The sequence below is a fragment of the Pipra filicauda genome, unplaced genomic scaffold, assembly GCF_003945595.2.
Source record: "Pipra filicauda isolate LSUMZ 115617 unplaced genomic scaffold, ASM394559v2 scaffold218_size1660888_pilon, whole genome shotgun sequence".
In the NCBI taxonomy this organism is placed as follows: Eukaryota; Metazoa; Chordata; class Aves; order Passeriformes; family Pipridae; genus Pipra; species Pipra filicauda.
The window spans coordinates 1,573,065-1,592,467 of record NW_024104330.1 but is presented as its reverse complement, the minus strand read 5'-3'; the positions used below and the strand labels follow the sequence as shown (position 1 = coordinate 1,592,467).

General features: G+C 48.6%; 1 protein-coding gene across 4 annotated transcripts in view; it reads left to right on the top strand.

Annotated features, from left to right (window-relative positions):
- MARCHF4 (membrane associated ring-CH-type finger 4) overlaps positions 1-19,403 on the top strand; it is a 102,171-nt gene that overhangs the window by 61,996 nt on the left and 20,772 nt on the right. For 3 of the 4 annotated variants that reach the window (XM_027734793.2, XM_027734792.2, XM_027734791.2), the window contains 2 exons: positions 8,631-8,792; positions 17,737-17,929. In XM_027734793.2, the coding sequence (XP_027590594.1) occupies positions 8,631-8,792; positions 17,737-17,929 (355 nt within the window). The remainder of the gene's footprint in view (positions 1-8,630; positions 8,793-17,736; positions 17,930-19,403) is intronic. The other variant, XM_027734794.2, reaches the window with a different exon arrangement.

Below are 19,403 nucleotides of genomic sequence, written 5' to 3'. Positions count from 1 at the left end.
GGGCCACCAGTTCCTGTTTCTGTTGAATAGGTTTATATTGAATTCCTTAACAAGGATGTTCTCCGACTTCAGGAAATCAATTTCCATGGAGTTTGGCTACCCAAAAGAGGGCTGATGTTGAAATGACAAGCTGGTGGAGCTCTAAAGGTGCAAAGTTTGAAGCTTGGTTCAGTGGGCAGAGCAGGGGACAATTCACCTCCAACCTCATGTCACCTCCATCTCTGGAAGCTGGGCAAGCTCCTCCTATCCATGTGGAGGGGACCACAACACTTTGTGCTGCTTTGTCCCCCTTTGTGAGGGACTGATTGGGTACAGGTGCAGCAGAGAGACCTGGCTAAACTGCCTGGACTCTGCAAACTGAGGGCTTCCATTTTGATGAGAAATAAAGCAAGGGACACCGCTGGCACGAACAGCTAGAGAAAAACACCTGTGGGAAGTTAGGGCTGGTGCTTTCTCCTCTCTGAAGTTATAGAGCCCTTGTGCTGCATTGCACAGTGTAGAGCAGCCCAGCCTGACAGGCACAGGGCAGGGTCAGTACCAGCTTCTTCATTGTGGGTTCGATGGTGGCAGCATGCCCTGCGTTTGCTGAGGAAAGCGGATTTGCTCTGAGGACTGATTTGTTGTGATTTGCTCTGATTTGCTCTGAGGAAAACTGATGGATCAGGATTCCTGTTTAGAGGAATCTCCTCTGAGAAGGGCCCATCTGTTGGCAAGACCTGCACACAGAGATGGAGCTGATCTTTCCTCTCAGTTAAAGGGACCCTTAGGGACTGTCCTTCCCTCTCATTTCCCCAGCAGTGGCTGTCCCAGGTGAGAACTAATCCCCTTTCCATGCTGTCTCCCTTTCCCAGCCAAGTGGGACTTACATTTCACTGGCCTGAAACCAGGTGTTAAAATACTCCATAGCTCATCGAACAAAAAATAATCTGTGATTCTCTGTTTCTCACAAAAATGCATGCTTTCTGCTTCTTTAAAGTACTTTCCTTTAAAGGAAATTGGTGGTAAGCTATGAGACACCTGGTCCTTCCTGAAAAACCTCCTTTTGGTCTTTACCAGTGGTGGCAGGGAAGCACCCAGAGCAGTTGGATGGTGCCATTCTGTGGGCAAACACATGGGCAAGTTACTGTCAGATAAATATTGAAATAGCCCTAGCCTAGATTAAATCCTTTTTTTCCTTTTTATAGTGGGAAGGGATAGGGTCATGTCCAAATATTTTACGTTAAACTCTGCAGCTTTCCTGTTTTCTATTACCAAGGCATTGCATAAATGTGCCCCACCTCCCTGACAGTTCACATTAAGCTCAGTGGAGCTGCGTTCAATCACCTTCCCCTGGAAATCAGGGAAGGAGTGAGGGCAAAGCCATGCAGCAGAGCCACCACTCCAGACTGCTCCAAGGATGAGTCACCACGGCCAAGGTTCCTGTTTGAGTGAGCCAGAGCCACCACTCTCTAATGTGCTGGGCTTTCTGCACCAAGGACTTCTCAAGCCTCTTCCTCCTTCTTCTTTTCTTCATGAGTTTTGTTCCTTGTCTTCATTTCTCTCACCCGCCTTCCTGCCCTGCAGAACTCTTTAAGGTTTTAGCAATTAAGGGAGGAAAAGAAGCCATTTTTTCTGCTCCCTGGCGGAGCTGAGAGCTGATCTGTGTGCAGAGGAAATCCATCCTTGCTCCTGCCCAGCTGAGTCTGTGGCACCATTGCTTACACTGTGGGAAAGGTGGAATGCGGAGGTTGCTCTCAGGCTTTTCTGACATGGCACCCATCGTGTTCATAAGCAGTGGGGATCCCACGGGGGCACATGGACAGAGCTGTGAGGAGTCTTGCTTTTGAACACCCTGCTCAGAGGTGTCAGAGTAGGAGCAGGGCAATTTGATAAAGAGGGCAACCAACGTCATGGTGCAGCTCAGGGCTCTTTTGGGACTTTCCTGTTCTCTGCTGACCAGGGCACAGCCCTGGGATGGGATCAGTCATATGCCTCTCCCCCAAATCCCTGCACTGTTGTGGGGCATGAGAGCACAGGAGTTTCACCCTCTGCTTGCCTCCAACGCAGCTGAGACTCTTGAGTCATCTGCTTGAACCGAAAAAACGTTGATTGACTTAAAACATGGGCAAGCTTCACTGCTGCCCTGATGAGCAGCCAGATGAGGTGATGGTCCCTCAGCTTTGCAGTGACAGAGTCCCCAAGGGGAACAGTAATGCTTGGAAAAAGGAGTCTCCCTTCCCACTTCTCCATCCCACTCCCAAATTCTGAGCTGCCACCCCTGTCATTGTCTGTCTTAGCAGTGGTGACAGGCACAAAACACTGCAGACGGGAAGTAACAGAGATAACTTAAAATTTCCTTTGTCCATGGTAAAGCCAAAGGCTGTGAGGATCAGCTGCTCAGCTGGGAAGTCATGTCTCTTGTTGTAGCAGTAGGATGAGTTTTCCAGCAGGAGGCTGCAAGGCAGGTCCCACCCTGCCCTCCTCGCAGCTCTGGCTGCAACCTTTCATGTTTTCATCAGAGAGGTGCAGAAAGAGCCCGAGTAGTGTGGCAGCCTCGGCACTCCTCACAGGTGCTGCAGCAGCAGCCTCCGTGGGCAGAAAGGCAATTTGTGCTGTGTTTGGAGAACTGGGAGCTCTGCAGACATGATGGCTTTTCAGACAGGACTCGCTCTGGAACAAACATTGGGTTTCAGCTCAGGACCGTGTGAGATATATCCCTCTCCTGACCAGCACCCACATTTCCAGACATCACCAAAATACTCTTGATGGTCCTGAAGGGGTGTGTGATGGTTTTGCTGGGTGCATTAAAGCTGAGATGCCTATCTGCTTGCACCCAGCTTGTAGGCAGGGAGATGCCTGCGTTTTGTTGCTAGAGTTCTCATCGCCCTATCAGAGATAAGTGCCCCATTCGCAGGGCTGCCAGAACAGCTAATATCATTAAAATTGCAGAAAACCATGAAAAAGCAGAGCTGTGCCCCCTACACCCATCTCAGAGCCCCCAGCCTGAGGTGTCCAGCTGTGGCTGCTCACTCATACTGCCATAGGGATGAGGAGCCCCAGAGGGCAACCCACACCTCTACCGAGCTGAGCCCTGCAGAGATGTGGTCCTTCCCCAGGGAGCTGCCAGGCCAAGAGCCCACACCAAAGATTGCAACCAGGTAGCCACAGGCTTAATGCCACATCTGAGCAACACAAAGAATTGTCCAGAGCTGGATTTTTCTTCAGTCCTTTAAGGGAGTTCATTTTCTCTTGCTGCTGGGGTAGAGATACTCATTGCACCACAGGGCACACAGGTCTTGCCTGCAATGGGACAGCGCTACCTCTGCATGCCACAGGGATGCCCAGTCTTGCAGGGTTGCTGTGGGATGAGACAGTCCTGGTCACAGAGGTGGCAGAGTCTGGATGATTTCTTTTTATAATTACTCACATAGATTTTCGTGTTGGTTCTCCAGGTTTTAGGGTGCTGTCCTGTCAGGGGATCCCCCCAGGTGAGTCAAGAAAAGTCTCTCAGCCAATTGCTGCCAAAATGGAGATTGGGATCGGCACCCAGCTCTGCTGAGGGGCCTGGGGAGATGCCACCCTGCCACAGAGCCCCAAACATAACCATGTCCTGTGATGTCCTGACACTACAGGAGACCTAAGTCTGCTCTTCTCCGGGTTCACACTCTGCATCAATCTCCCCCAGTGCTGGAGAATTTCATTATATATATATATATATACACATATACACGTATATATACATACACACACACACATACACGTAGATACCTATTTCAAGTCCCTCGTTGTCTGTTGCTGGTTGGCACAGTGCTTGCACTCATGAGGGTACTCACGGGAAGCATTTGAGCTGGTGGTAGTAACATACATGTTTAATTTCAAAGGATGGAAGGGCAGCTCTTGTAACTGTGTGTGAAGACAGAGTGATCATTAGTAGATGTTTATTGAAGTTTACCAGCTCTGAAAAAAATGGGTTTCTCTTTGCCATCGGACTTAATTTGTCAGTAATTATGTTCCTAATATAGAAATCATTTGGCATTTATTTGCCATAATAAAACTTCCCATTGCATTTAAATTCAATGTGAAGATTTAAGTATATTTAGGAGACACAGCTGAAGACCTGAAATTAAATATTCCTGGTTTCCTTTTCCAAACAAGACAAACTCAGATAAATGCTAGCAGTCAGGTCCGTGTGTGAAGATCTGTGAGCAGGAGTAGCTGCATGTGCACACACAGAGAGAGAGATGGTAGCCCTTGTCATATGGACAACTCCTTCAGCATCTCCTCATTGACCTGTCCAGGGCACTGGTCCTGTGGGTGATGTTCATGCTACTTTACACACCTAAGCTGTTGAAGAAAAACTACAGGTCTTAAGATCACCGTCAGCTATCTTGGTTTTCTGTACAGCTTGCACTGACTTTCAAAATGTTTGCTTTAATGGTTGTGGTAGCAGGATGTTGATAACTGGGCTGTTTCCAGCTGAGCTGGTGCTTAGGAGCAACCCAGGCTGCAGACGTAGGTTAGCACAGCTGGAGCTGGGCCAGCCCAGAAGGCCACATCCTGGCCTGGTTACACCATTGTCCCCAGCCTTGCTGTGTTTAAAGCAGACTGGGTGGGCAAACTTGCTATACTTAATTGCAGTTAAAAGACCAGGCCCAAGAAACACCTCCCATGTCTGCCTGCTGGTGGGTGAGCAGCTGCAGCTGTGGTAGCAATGTGTGGATGGTCTCCCAGCACTGAGAAATGACAAATAAAATGGCCAGGTGAAACACTGCCACCAGCACTCCACAGGGGTGATGCTGCTCCTGGCGTGGTTATTTTTCCCCTGGATATACTGAGCACCAGAAGCACGCACTGGCGATAATTTTTTTTCCATCCTTTCTCAGCACTCCTCCCAGTAGGCTTAAAATAGCAATGGCCAGATAATCATTAACCACTTTGATGTACTGCAATGGGTACAGATTGGGAATTCAGAAGGAGAGGATAAAGCTGGAACAGACCTGCACTCCTGGTTCATCTCCAGCAGTACTGTCCTCCTCAGGGTAAAGCCAGTTCAGCCCGGCCTTGCACTTGCTGCTCCTAGAGATGAGCTCCCATTAAAGCCAGAAATAGGAAACAATATTATAAATAATTGCTTAATATATTACTCTCCCCAGAGGTAGGGAAGAGAAATACATAGGGAAGAGTATTTCCTGCATATGTTGAGATGGTTATGGCTGAAGCCAGACCACCCTTCACTTTTTCTTAACTCTGTTTTTTTTTCTAATTTAGACTTAGACAACAGCAGAAAAAAAAAGTCAGGTGCCCTAAACCCAAAGCGCACTTGCTTGTTTCAGAAGAACAAGATGGTACTGAGCAAGCTGAGGAGGAAGCTTGCAGCTGGGGAGCATTTCTCCACTAGTTGCTGATAAAGAAGAAATGCTGCTTAGGCTCATCCCAGTGATGAGATGTAACTCTACAAAGCAAAATTGCAAAAATAAGTGTTGTGAAATAGGAAATAGACCCTTCAAAGGGTCTTTGGAGAGCAGTCCCCAAAGGGAATTGGTGGGAATGCTGCTGTTTGAGCACTGGAGAATGTGTTATGCAGAACCATCTTCTACAAACCTGCAGAAACAGGCATGGGGATTTAATTTCCATCTCTGATTGCTGTGATCTGCATCTCACTTTAGGCTTGCTTTTATGTTCATGTAGCTTTTAGCAGCAGAACTCTCTGGGCAGTGAATCCTTCCTGTGTATCACAGCCGATGGTCTGTTCCTGAGCTCTCTGTACAGCCAGCAATGAGACTCCTTCTCCTTTGCTGTACAAAGGATTTATTCCTTTAATATGCCCCTGGTGTTTGTTTTTCTGCTGGTACAGGAGTGCATGTGCGCGTGTGTGCATGTGGCAGTGTTTTACAAATTCCTGCTGTGGACAGAATTGGGCTTCACAGTATGCAAAAATAGCTGTGCACCACATGCAAGGATATAATATTTCACACGGCTGGAGAAAATGTGATAAATAGAGTTTTTGCTGGATTTGCAAAAATGAAGTAACTGGGGGATTCATCTCCACAGTTGAGTCCTGAGGTTACAGGAGCTGGCAGGACTGTCTAGGTTGGAGCATCCCAGTTAGGGAAGAGGGACTGGGTGCCCGTGGAAGTGTAGGATGTCTATGAACATCTCTTGACTCTGAAGAGATAAGCTCAGATTTCATAGATCAGTTATTACAGAGCCCAAGAAGAAGGACTTAACTTGAGTCCAGGCTGCAGCTACAGTTTTTCTCCTCTGCCTTTGCCTGGAGGTTGTTGCTCTTAGTTCCTGCTCCATTCTGCTCTGTTCCTGATCCTCCATCACCGATGCCTCCAGCTGCTCGTTAGACAAAACCCAGGTCCCGCACTTAACCACTTTGAGCCCTGCAGGAGACCCTGCTGTGCAGCGAGGTGGAAAGAAAGGCAGGGATGCTGCAGAGCTGGGAGGTTTCTGCTCTACCTCCTTGTTGCTGGGGATGCACTTGTATGCTGAGGAATGAAGCTGTTGAGAAAATAAGGCACCAGGGTCTGAGATGAGAAGGGTAGACCAGAGACACAGAGCAGAGGTCCTTGTATGAGGCTAGTTCTTGGTGTGGAAGAGGTTGGCAAGCTGGGAATCAGAGTAGCTGTGCTAAGCTCTGATCCTTTCCCTTTTGCATCCTGTGTGGCAGTATGTGCCAATGCTGGCTCCTTACCACACTTGTGCTGTTCCAACAAGATCCCAGTCTCATCAAAGGTCAAAAACATGCACAGCTGAACCGAGCCCTCAAATTGGACCTCACATGGGGAGTTTGAATGCCAAATGGTCCTTCCCACGTGCTCCTTTCTCCCATCTAATCCTTCTCTGCTTCCCTTCTTCTGGTTTGTCCTGTTCCCCCCTCCCAGGTGAAAAAGGTTCATGGGCCCTGCAACCCTCCTTTGCGTCCCCTCCAGTGTGTAATGAAAACAAGAACCAAGTAGAGCTGAGGCTGGTTTTGTAACATAAGCAGTTATTTACGGTTTTGCTAAAATTTCATAGAAGATGACATTTCTAGGTCACCTAGCTGAAACAAATGAAACAATTAACATGTTTGCATTAGGTTTCATAAAAAGGGGTATCGCTTTGCCCGGTGTGGCGCTCAGTTCCTCAAGTCCTGAGACCTGATGTAGTGACCTGGAAGCTGAGGTAGTTTCCCACCAGGGTTAGCAAGAGCAGGATCTGTTTCCTAATCCGAGGCAGTTGGAATGGGTGTCTTTTACCATATCCACCAGTGTCCAAATCCAGGGTCAGTTGTCCCAGTGCTCCATCAGTGATAATGATGGGGCTAATCTGTGGGTGTAAGAGCAAATATCATCTCCCCAACACTGAAAGTATGATGCCAGCCTTCCCTGTCCCATAGGTATTATTCTGCCTCTAAAAGCTTTTAAATCTTGAAGCACAGCTAAATACACTATTGGGGGCTCTACTGTGGCTTTTAAACACTAAGAGTTGAGGACTAAAATGTAATGGCTCTGTCCTTCCCTAAATAAAGTGATGGCAAAAAACTGTAAAATGAGATCCTGAGCTTGTGTGCAGAGAGGAATTTAGTCCCATGGGGAACAGGAAAATAGCAGATGGATCAGAATAATACTGGGTTTTCCTGGATACCTTATTTAAAGCTATGCCAGAAAAAAGTGAGCAAGCCAGGAGGTTCAGTGTTTTGGCCACTGCTCATAAATATCTCTGTCACAATCCAGGACACAATTTGTTCTCCATCTTGCTTGTTCCTAGGGTGCAAAGAGCCAGCCCTGTAGGCTATGCATTGGTATGACTGCCTGGAGGAAGTGGACAGAGAGGGAAGTGAAATTTGAGGACCTTTTCCTTGATGGACTATGAGTATGCAAAAACCTGGACCCCAGGCACACACCTGCCACCCATGGTCAGGTTTGTCCCTCCATGTCTGGGAGCACTGGGAAGGAGAGTCTTGTGTCTAACACCGCAAATGCCCACTGCTTGCCAAGTCCTGGGAATTACTGCATGGCACTGGGCTCAAGCCAGCTCCCAGGGAGGAACAGCACCTCCACAGCTGGCACAAGCCAGCCTGCACAGAAATTCCAAGGGCTGCCACATCTGTGCTCGCCCTCCTGCCTGCCTGGCTTTGAGGAAGCCGCCCTGGGCTGAGTGGGACTCCAGTCTGCAGCAGAGGCTGTCTCACAGTTATACCCACCACCAACCTCACTTTATAAAACAGGTAGCAGAGAAACAGAAACCTGAGCAGTGTACCAGTGATATCCAGTTGCCAGCAGAGCTGTGTTCGCTGGTTGTGGTCTAGTGTGGGTCCTCTAGTGCCTAGTAAGAGTTGTGTTCATTTAGCTTTTCCTTCAGTGGTGATTAGGCACTTCTCATCTACCCAGCTATCTCTTCCCACAAAAAAACGTAAGACCCAAGTATTTGAGACCATTACATCCCTGTCAATCTCTGTTCACATCAGCCAAGCATTATTAGAGGGAAAATGAATGGAGGCAGCATGATTGCCTAAGCCAAACCAGGTAAAAAGGAACAAAGATCAAATTGGTGGATGATGGAACTTCTGCCGGGCCATGCTGTGCCACCTCGTGCTGTGCTGTGCCATGCTTGTGAGATGAGGGGAGGAGGGGAGCCTTGCTGATGCTGTCTCTCTCTTTCAGGGGGAGTTGCTGAGCCCGTGTCGATGCGATGGATCGGTGAAGTGCACGCACCAGCCATGTCTGATCAAATGGATTAGCGAGAGAGGCTGCTGGAGCTGTGAGCTGTGTTACTACAAGTATCACGTCATTGCCATAAGCACAAAGAACCCTCTGCAGGTAAAGGTACTAGAGACATTTCAAAGTCTATTTATTCTTGTTTCAGTTTTTGTTTCTGGGAGCAAGTGGATTTTACCTGTGTGGGTTTTCCTTCCCTGTGCACAGGGATTCATATGTCTGAGGCATTTAGAAAGGGTCGTCGGGGGCTGGTTCAAAGAGGCCCCATATTCTGCTCAGTGGTTCCAGGGGAATCCTTCAGGAATCAGCTTTTTTTGTACTTGGCAATTCTTACATTCACTTGGTTTTTGTTGAAAATTCCAGTGTGACCACGATAGTGCTGTAACCCCCATAGCCATTCAAATGTGTTCATCCACTGGAGACCCCTGTCTCCAGGGGCAGAGCCATTATGGGATTTACTGCAACAGAGGACACAGTCTGTGACAGTGACAGAAGGGTATGATGAGACTCTACTTGTCTATAGTTGTTCCATCAACCTTGATCTCCTCCTGCTGAGACTCCTCTCTGCTGGCATGAAGGATGGAGGAGGCAGATGGAGGGTTCTTACAATTCTCCTCTTGCCACCTTTTTCACTTTACTGCTCTCCCATGATTGTGGCATGGCACAAGGGGTATTGACTCTGATACTCTGATCTCTCCAAGCCTTATTCTTGGTGGGCTTTTGGAGATGTGCGCACAACAGGTAAAGCACATCTTGACGTAAGTGGCTGTGAAAGTCATCCAAGGACCCACCTTCTTTCTCTTCTGAGTTCAAAAGCATTGTGGTTTAATAGGCCCCACTGCAGACTGGTAATTTAAAATCAAGATTCAGAAGGGTAAAACTGTGTGACTATTAAAAGTGGGATAAGTTATCCTTAATAGCTATTGGTTTATTGCGGGAGCAACACCTGAAGATGGATTAATTGTTGCATGCCTTTGCTGAGCACCATTAATGCCTCAGAGGTAAGGAAGCACATCACATCCAGGCACTACTGCTTAATCAGCATCATCTGGACTGGAAAGACATTACAGTGGTTTAGAGACCAGGGTGATGTCTGTAGGGATGTCGGTCTGTACAGTTCCTGGCTCTCTGCAGGTCATTCTCTACCAGGAGGCAAGGACTGTGCTAGTGATGGTCCCTGGTTGTACAGGGTTGAGGAGGAATGCAAACTCCTGCTCTCTCCTTCAAACTGTGGCCTCTGTGTGTCTTTCTCCAGGCCTGAGGTCACTAACCACAGTGAAGAAAGAGGGACAACCCTTTAGGATTTCAGACTTAAATGAAATAGGGAAATTAGGAGAGCATCATGGGTAAGATTTGCTGTTGGAAAGGAAAAAGCCTGCGTGGTCTCTGAGAGTCCCTACAGCTTCTGACTGAATTTTCCGTGAGCCCTGGTTTGGAGATATCAGTAGTTTAATCCCAAGCCTCAGACCCAGACTGTTTCAATTTTTTGGCCCTAGTAACTCAGAACAGATTGAAACACAGGAGGAGGGATGTGGACCAAGCAGCATTTGTTTATTTCTGAAAAGCTGCTCCTTGACTGCCCTAATGCTTCCTATGTCTCAAGTCGAGGATGTGATGTTGAGCAGCACTGAAGGTTTGTGGGTGCAGATTTGGGAGCGTGTGTGTTGCCAGCACTTCCTTTAATTAATGACCTCCAAATGCTCTGCACTTTCAGGTTGTTTAGAGAAGTAGGTCAGTGACTTTCTTCCCATTCCTCACTCAGCTAAAATTTGTTGGAGCTGTTCACAGACAAACTCACATCCCACATACATGTTTCAGAGCCTGTGCAAAGCATTGCTCTTTCTGGGCTCCCCTGTCAGAAAGTGGCCTGATCTGCTGGCCTTTGCCATGAACGCAAAAACTGAGTGGCAGGAACAACTGAGTTAGAGAGCTCAGCTCTGGAGAGCAAAGGTTCCAGAGGACTGTACAGATCCCAGCTTGGACCTTCATGTTGCTGACTTAGACTTCACAGCACTTCTCGCAGAAGCACTGGGAGATTTGAAGGGTGGGAAGAAGCAACTGGAGTGAAAAGCCTCTTGGTTCAGATTAAATGCAGCGTGTGTAGAGTTACAGCTGTGTGCCTGGATGCCTGTCTGGTGCCAGCACAAAGGCACTGCTGGGAAACAGATGCTACACTAGCACTAGTTTCCAAAATGCTGTGAAAAGTGGCTGATCCACCAGGCCTGGGCTTCCCATGAGGACTGAAGGCTTGGGCCCCTCATAACCCATCACTACGCATGCCTTGTTCCTCAGTGGCTCTCACCATCTGGTGAGATGCCAGGAAAGGGAGGCAGAGAGGACACAGGAGCTGCAATGCCCTGACACTGTGTCCTGTAACAACATGTCACAGCATGTGCAGGTGAGAAGAGCATCCTTTCTGCTTAGTCTTCACCCTACACGTGCATAACATGGGCCAGCTGGACATACAAGCATATCTCTAAGTAAAGCCTCAAAGTCCCTAACCTTTCTTCTCAGGGTCTGCTGGAACTTCTGCCCAGCTTTATTCTTACTAGAAATGTCTGAATTTCTCAAACACAGTTTTTGGAGCAGAAATGCTGTAAGAAGCCGTGGTCATCTGTTTATTCCAGATCAACCATAATACAGGCAAGGACCACAAACCTCACCTCCTTGTCAAATGAATACTGTTTGGGTGATGATGTGAGCCTGCCTGGATTCTAATCAACAACATGACCTACCTATCTCCTGTGTCCTCTCATCTGATAGACTGCTGGAACGCCAAACCCAGGCAGCTGGCAGGTCCAGGGCTCCCTGAAGCCTGTCCAGTTGGTCTGAGAAGAGCAGCACATCCAACACCCACATATTCCCAGGATCTGCATGTTTCTCTGCCCATTTTGATATCTGCACATTTTTTGGAGTGCTTAGGAGCACAGCATGGGCCAAATGTGTGTGGAGACCCATGGTGTGGGCAGAGAAGTTACAGCCGGGTTCCTGCATAATTAACACAGACTCCTTCCAGCCTCCGGGCTATTATGATGTTTCATACCAGAGAGAGACCTCTAGTCTGGTATTTTGGCAGAATTACTCTCTATAAATTAACCCACTCCATCCCCTCTCCCTGGACTGCAGGCATTTAAGAGCAAAGGTCTTAAAGCAGCAACACTGCTGACCTGCTGAGACTGGGGGATTAAAGTTGTTAGACAACATGGCAGGTGTCCTGCCAAGCAGCAGTCAAACAGAAAATGAGCAAAAATATCCCACCAGCTGTGAGCAACCAGAAGATTCAGAGCTTTTGTCCATCCATCCATCCATTTTCTTGCTCTCCAGTCTTCCAGTCACCAAGACAGGAGTCATGGGCGTGGAGGCTTTAAATGCTCCTCTCCGATATTGCACAGTAGTTGTGCAAAGCCCATGATTTTAAAAAGACCCTGAAGACACAGGTTTTTAGAAGCACATGATAGTACTGCCTGCACCCTGGTGCTGATACATAGTGGAACAGGTATCTGCCATGGAGTGGCTCTGCAGTGTATTTAATCTATACAGGTCCTTTGTAGTTGCTCCTGAGCCACATCCACTCTGATGCTCTATTTTCTTCTATTTAGCAAATAGAAAATCTGTTTGAACCAACCTTCCCAGACCTACAACTGTCTGCAGTCTTGGAGAGTTCAACTGATTTACAGTTGGTATCACTGACTCTTCCTGTGTTGTGGGCTGTTTCAGCTCCAAAGATTCTCAGTTATCCAGTGCTGGGGTTGGGATCCGGTCTCTTCTGGCTCTATTTTGTCTGTGGTGGTGCACTGTTAAGAGCTGATGAGTGCTCTTATATGGCCTCCTCATCAGGACACTCACATCTGCGTTCACAGAGTGTTTGAACTTCACTCACCCTGAGGTCACAGGGTGCTTGAACCTCAGCCTGAGATCCTGAGCTAAAAAGCTTGAGGCAAGTTTACTGATGTCTCCTGGCTGTCCCATCCTGCTGAATTGGTTGTGCTGAGTGTGAGCTTTGCCTGGTCCCTGCAGAGCTTCAGCTGTAGCTTGCAAGCAGTGGGTGCCATCATTGCAAGAGAGACTTCCTGGCCTGTGCATTATAATGGGAACTTTCTAGGATATCGATGCTTAGTCTTACCAAATGCTCTGGCACATGGAAGAGAGGGGTTTTCATCACTGCACGTTTCCATTACATGGCTCTACTGGACCCTCCCTCCTCCCTGTTGCCTTTCTAGTATCTGAATAAGCCACAGCATCTGTAAGTGTACAGCAGGGAGGCTATGCTACAGAGGTGGCATAACTTTGCTTGGTGAATTTATAAAAAGAAAAGCCAAAAGATAATTGAGGAGGATGGCCAGGGCCTTGGGACAGCAGCAAGGGGAGAGCCAGACCTAAGCAGTGCTAGAAATGATCCTTTCCAACCTTCTAGGAAAAAGCTGTTTTTGCTTGTGACCCTGGGTCTGAGAATTAAATTGCTGGCTAGCACAGCTCAGGATGTTAATGATACGTATTAAGGGGACGTGTCAGATACAGCAATAAAAATAAACTGAACTGCCTGAGGCAGGCATGGGGAAGCTCTCAGGGGAGTGTAGGAAGGCTTTTCCAGCAAACAAGGCTTCTTTGCAAGCTGCTGCAGCAAGACATAGACATCTTATGCAGGCAATAGCTGCCTTGAATCTATCAGTGCTGGTGCTTGGGAACCTTTGAAGACTACTGGTGTCAAAGAAAGAGAAATACAGATCAAGCCTTAAATATTATACTAATGACATTATTCATCTGTGTTACATTAGCAGTTGCAGGTTTTCACTCCAAGCCTTCAAGCAGAAGCACCGAAGCAAACAGAGAACCAGGTTTGTCCTAAGTACTACACGTAGGTTATGAAAGTGCAAGAGAATGAGTTACATGAGTGGCAGGCACTGGTCCCAACTGGGCCCCTGGCTATGGTCATCACAAATGTCAGACCTGGACTCCTAAGAAACCGTTTCTGAGGCATCTGGGCTGCAGAGCTTTGCAATTTGGGCAAAATGGAGAAACTTGGGGAAATTGATCTGAGAGAGAGTGGTGTATCGCACCTGCAGATGTGGGTGGTGTGCCAAAGCACCTGGCCAAGGGAGGTGATAGCAGAGGACAGACAGACAGCTCCAGACAGCTTCTTCAGAATGGGTCGGAGGGTTGGAGCCCTTTTTCCAGTGTGGATGGCAAACCATCACAGAGAGCTGCATGGGCATGCTCTAAAGCCATTGAGAGCCTGGAGCTCACAAAGCTGCTCCTGTTATCCTGCAGAAGCCTTTAAAGCTTTCTGTTACCACCAAGTCCTTAGTTCTGCCCCATTCTGCCCTGACAGAGCATCTGTAGAGCTTTCTACCTGCCTAAAGGTCACATCCCTGACTGACAACCTGAGTGCAGCCCAGTAGCTACTGAGAACTCAACAGTCATTATCAGCCAAAGGAAGAAGGGCTCATCTTTAGATCTATCCCCACAAGGTTGGATTGCTTGACACTATGATCTTGCTACAGCTTGAACATTTGAGCTGGAGATTTGGAGGGAGGGGGTCGTGTATGCAGCCAGGCATTCAGACAAAGAGCTTTGCGGGTTTTAGATGTACCAGTAAAGGGACTCTGCAGTGTTGCTGAGACCTTCCTTTGCAACTCTAGTGATGACCCAAGGATTAACAGGGTCACCTGCCAAATCCCTGATCTGCTGGTCATAATGGCAGTGGAGAGAGGTTAAGAAAAGAGGTGATTTTCTAAGGCCTGTTATGAAATCTGAAAGGCGCAGTGCTGTGATTGAGGTGGGCTCCCAAGGCCAGAAATGCAGGGACACATCAAGCCCAGCTCCTGCAGCTGGAATTCATCTGCACATTCCACCTCTGAACAGCTCTTGGACCCTTCTGTGTGTGCACTCACTGGGTAAAAGGCTTTATCTTCTGTCTCACCCCTTTTCTCCTCTCTGTTCAAAAACCTCATACCCTAAGTTGTGTAGCAAAATGGAATTAAAAGATGAGAAATAATTACTCTGGTTGTTGGTGGCTCATGCTAGATGTGGGGCGCTAAATCACAGTTCTTGGGGTTGCCAGAGAAGAAATACAATACTTATTACTTTATTTTTTTTTCCTGGAAAATATTAAATTCTTCTGCAAGCTGGTTATTTTCCCCAGTGTTCAGCGCTGACCCATTTACCTCCTTGCCAGAGGGTAATCACACCCCAGTGCCATCTCCTGAACAGAGTCAGGACTGCCGCTGTGTGTGTCACTGTCACTTAGTGCCAGATGCAGGGGGAGAGCCTCCTGCCCCCTGGCACGGCTGACAGACTCCAGCCTCTTCATTATCACCACAGCAAACTTCCTGGCAGCCACTGCCAGCTGAGCAGTGTCAGGCAGCGTCCCTGCTGCTGCTCCAGCTTCTCTGTTCCCAACCGAGAGGAGCAGGGTTTGAAGTTTGCACCCAGGTGTGACTCTCTGCACTCTACGTCCCATCCCCTTTGACTGCGTATTTAGTACTGCACCTAAGCCTCCCTTTCTCTGCAAAACAGTGGTGTTGGTTGTACATAGCTGCTAGTTGTTCTAGCAGTTCCTTCTTCTTTTTCTGTCTTTAATTGCTTCCTTGGAAGGACCTGTTGCCACCACAGGCCTTGCAGTGTGCCAGACAGATGGTGAGGAGTCAGTCCATTACCTCCTCGAGAGAGAGAAATGATGCAGAATGATTTGGCTGGCACAGGCGCACGCGGGTCAGTGTGAGGGACCTGCAGGAAAGCCTTCGCACGCAGCACCAGCCTGTGCTCCCTCCACTCCCTTCCCCTCGGCATCAGCCAGTTATTGGATAGGGAGATGAGGTCTGGGGAAAGCTGCAGTGGTGAAAGTGCAACCCCACACACATATCTAAGCTCCCTTCCTGGCACATGCATTTAGTCCTGGAGCTCTGAGCTGATGGCACTGCAGATTTGTCCTGCATTGGCTTATAGTGCTGTTGAGAACAAAGCTGAAGAGCTGATGGGAGGAAGGCATAGCTGCTGATCCCACCCTCAGAAAACAAATTTGGGGGCAATGGGTGCTAGGTGGCCTTTGCTCTCTTTTATGTCAAGAGAGGAGTTGCACAGCTGTGGCCTTTCTTTGACCTCCAGCACTCATGCACCCTGCCTTGACCCATTGGGACTGCTACCACCAAGCTTCCAGCCCTAAGGGGAGTCTGTTCACTACGTCAACATCTTAGTGGCACAAAGAGGCCACTTGTGTGGCTGGATTTGGTGGAGGCATGGAGCAGTTTGGGCTGTGGCAGAGTGGGAATGGGCTGTTGAAGGGATCATTGAGTGTCCCCAGTATGTGATGTTTGCCTTTGGCTGGGCCAGCTGCTGGGGCAGATGATAGGAAGGGGACTGGGGCTAGTGAGCCCAGAGAGGGGATTGGGTTTAGCTGAACCCAGTCCTGCTTCAGCAGGGAACAAGCTCTCTCTCTGTTCAGCAGCTCTATGGCCATTTATTCTGTGGCCAACTACGAAATGGCTGGTACCACCCACCTCACTGATGCTGCACATCCATGATAGACGATTTGAGGGCTGTCTGCCCTTGCGGGATGTAAGCCAAGGAGCAAGGCTGGCAGAGGCAGAGCAATCTCCTTCCAGTTGCAGCCCGCAGACCTCAGCCTCAGGCTGAAACTCTCATCTGTTCTTCTCCAAATCCAGCCCTTTTCAGAGAAGAGCATTCAGTTCAGGGGTCTGGTCTTTGGACTGGTAGCAATGCCATGCATGCCTGTACCAGACAAGCCACCTCTTATCCTTCTTGCACTTCAATCAGGGTTCAAAGTCCTCCCTACCTTGCAAAAAACATTCCTAATTCCTGACTGACCTGGGCATTAAAGAGTAACCCAGCAACTGAACTCCTTTTTACCCTGCAGAAGGATGGGACAAGCTTGATGGGTGACCCTGCTGTCCTAGGATATGTTTGACAATCATGCAGGGTACTGAGGTCTCAGAAGAGCTGACACTTCATGGGGACACTGGATTTGGGCAGAATCTAGGCTAAACATTTTCAATTCCTCTGAATATTCTGTACCTGCAGGAGGCTGAAGTCCGTCTTTGTTTATCCTTCTGCCAGTCCCATTGCAATTTCAAGGGCATGTATCTCACAGCTAGAGGTGGCCTATATACTTGGATGCCAGGAGAGACTGTCTCTCCCCAGCCTGTTTACGTGCTTGATTTTTGATTTGAAGGAGAGGCTATGGACCACGTCCCCAAGTCTTGTTAAAGACACCAATTTCTGCTCTTGGTTTTATAGGGCAGTTTTCTCAGCAGTGTAAATCTGAGTGAGGAGGTTTTATGCTGGATGACAGAGTCCAGGCTTAGGATATTTATAATGTAGCTTGTACAAAGCTATTTGACATAGTGAATGGATTTGGGGGAGTTATTTCTATTTTTTTCTTCTTCTGAGGAAGAAGCAATGACATTTACCTTGGAATACAGCCTGAATTTGTCATCACCTAAAGGCAGGGTGTCCTGACCAGAGCAACTTGTGTTGTTTGCAGCTAGTTCTGTGGGATGTGCATTGACGCTGCAAGATCCTACCTAGGGCTGTGATCCTGCCAGATCTCACTAAGTGGCACAGAGCCAGCTCATGTGAGGCCTCTGAAAGAAAGCTTGGCTCTCTGAGATGCTTATGTGCTAGGATGCCCTGGCTGAGGATGCTGTCTGGCCTCTATTTGAGGAAGCAACTGAACTTCCTGGTTTGTGATCACCATCACAGAACTACTGTCATGGGGATGTTATTTTTGGTGTATCACCCTTGTCTGTCATGCCTCGCTCAAATCTATATGCTTTACTGGTGAGATGCAGGATTCTTCTCCATCGCCTCTTAATCAGTGCTGTCAGGAAACACGGGGCCATGTGCTGGTGAACAAATGCCATGCTCCATCCCAGATGTGGACCAGGTAAAAGCACTTATGCTTATAGGCGCTCTTTGAGATCTCCAAAACCACCACAATGATGTAAAACAGTGACGTGCCCCAAGTAACTAATGTCTTATCTTTTTTCCTTCCTCCCTCCCTCTTGTCCCCTCTCCCTGTTGCCTCCTGTTGCAGTGGCAGGCCATCTCTCTGACAGTCATTGAGAAGGTTCAGATAGCAGCGGCCATCCTGGGTTCCCTCTTCCTCATTGCCAGTATCTCGTGGCTCATCTGGTCGACCTTCAGTCCTTCAGCCAAATGGCAGCGCCAGGACCTGCTCTTCCAGATCTGCTATGGAATGTACGGCTTCATGGACATTGTCTGTATAGGTGGGTGATCGTGTCTCACGGCGCAGCCAAGGGCGCCCACTTGCTCACCTGTGGAGAGGAGCAGGAGATGGCATGGAGAGCCAGCCCATACAGCTTGGCTTGGATTGAGCATCCATGGCTTTTCCTCCTCTTTGCTTTTATGGCACCTTCTTCACTGTCCTCTCTCCTCCTCTGGGTGGCCCCAGAGTGTCTCCTTGGCTGGGATGGCAGAGGGACCTGCAGCGAACCCACAGAGAAACAAATCTCACCTCAGATCGAAAAGTGGCTGGGGAGGTCTGGGGGAAGCTGGGAAGTATAAGGCTTTAGAGAAACTCCTTTCTATCTGGAATAGCTAGTTTAGGGACTGCCCCGTGGTTGGGCATGGCAGGGTCTCTCCACATGCAGCTCCTTGGCTCTCCAACCCACTCTCTCTGCCAGGCAGAGGTGGCAGCCCCTTCTTTGGTCCACCTTGGAGCTGCAGGTTCCAACCAGGTCATGGACCAGCCTGGGGTACTTGTCAGGTTACTGGAACAGAGTAGCTCTGAGGATGAAGCCATGTCACTCACAGTGCAAATGCCCGGAGAGAGAGCAGATGCTGGCAGCCTGGCCCCAGAAGTCTCCCTGGGAGCTCAGGCTTTAGCCCTAGTGCAGTTCTGCAGGATGGGGGAACGCAGCTGCCAGTACCTGAAACAGTTACTGAAACAGTCTGGTGAACACCGGCAACCTCCAAATGTGCTCCTGAGCAGTGTCCACCTGCACAGGCCACTAGGTAACATCAGTTCAAGTGACCCTGACAGGAAGCAAAAACGGGACCAGAGACTTCTTCATGTCTGGGTCCTCCCATCACTGGTATAAAGGTGGAAGGAGCCGTCCAAAAGTCAGTGGGAAAAGGCAATCCTCTTGACTTGGTGGAAATGTGTGTGTGTGTGTGGATGGAGCCATTCCAGAGGGAAGGATCACAGCCACCAGTTCAGCCCTCAGGAGAAGCAGGACAGAGCAGCAGTTGGTGAAATTTGGGTACAGAAGTAAAACAAACCCAGTGGCAGGGACAGAATTCTGGAGTGCACACCCTGGTATCTGGTTTCAAATGGCTCTTGGCTTCAGCAGCCTTCCAGCATGGGACTTGGGCCTTCCAAAACCGAGGACAATTCCTCCCACTGTTGCCACCACTGTGCTAGCAATGAGAGGTGAGCTTGGCCTGTAGAGATCATCCTGCTCCTTCATGAGATGCTGGTGGAGCTACCACATCTCCCCAGGAAGAAGTGGTGGCAAAGGGGCTGAAAGAGAGATGGGCAGCACCCACATGTTGGCTGAATAGCCACTGGTGATGTCCTCTTGCTGGTGGAACTGAAAGTGGAAAAAAGTTATCCCTACACATGTATGGTGTGCATTTGTTGGCAGAGGACAGAAGTGGAGAGCTCTGGCCTGGGCAGACATCAGTAACATGATTAACTGGCTTTGATAAAGCTTCAAGAGCTGAGGGGAACTGATTAGC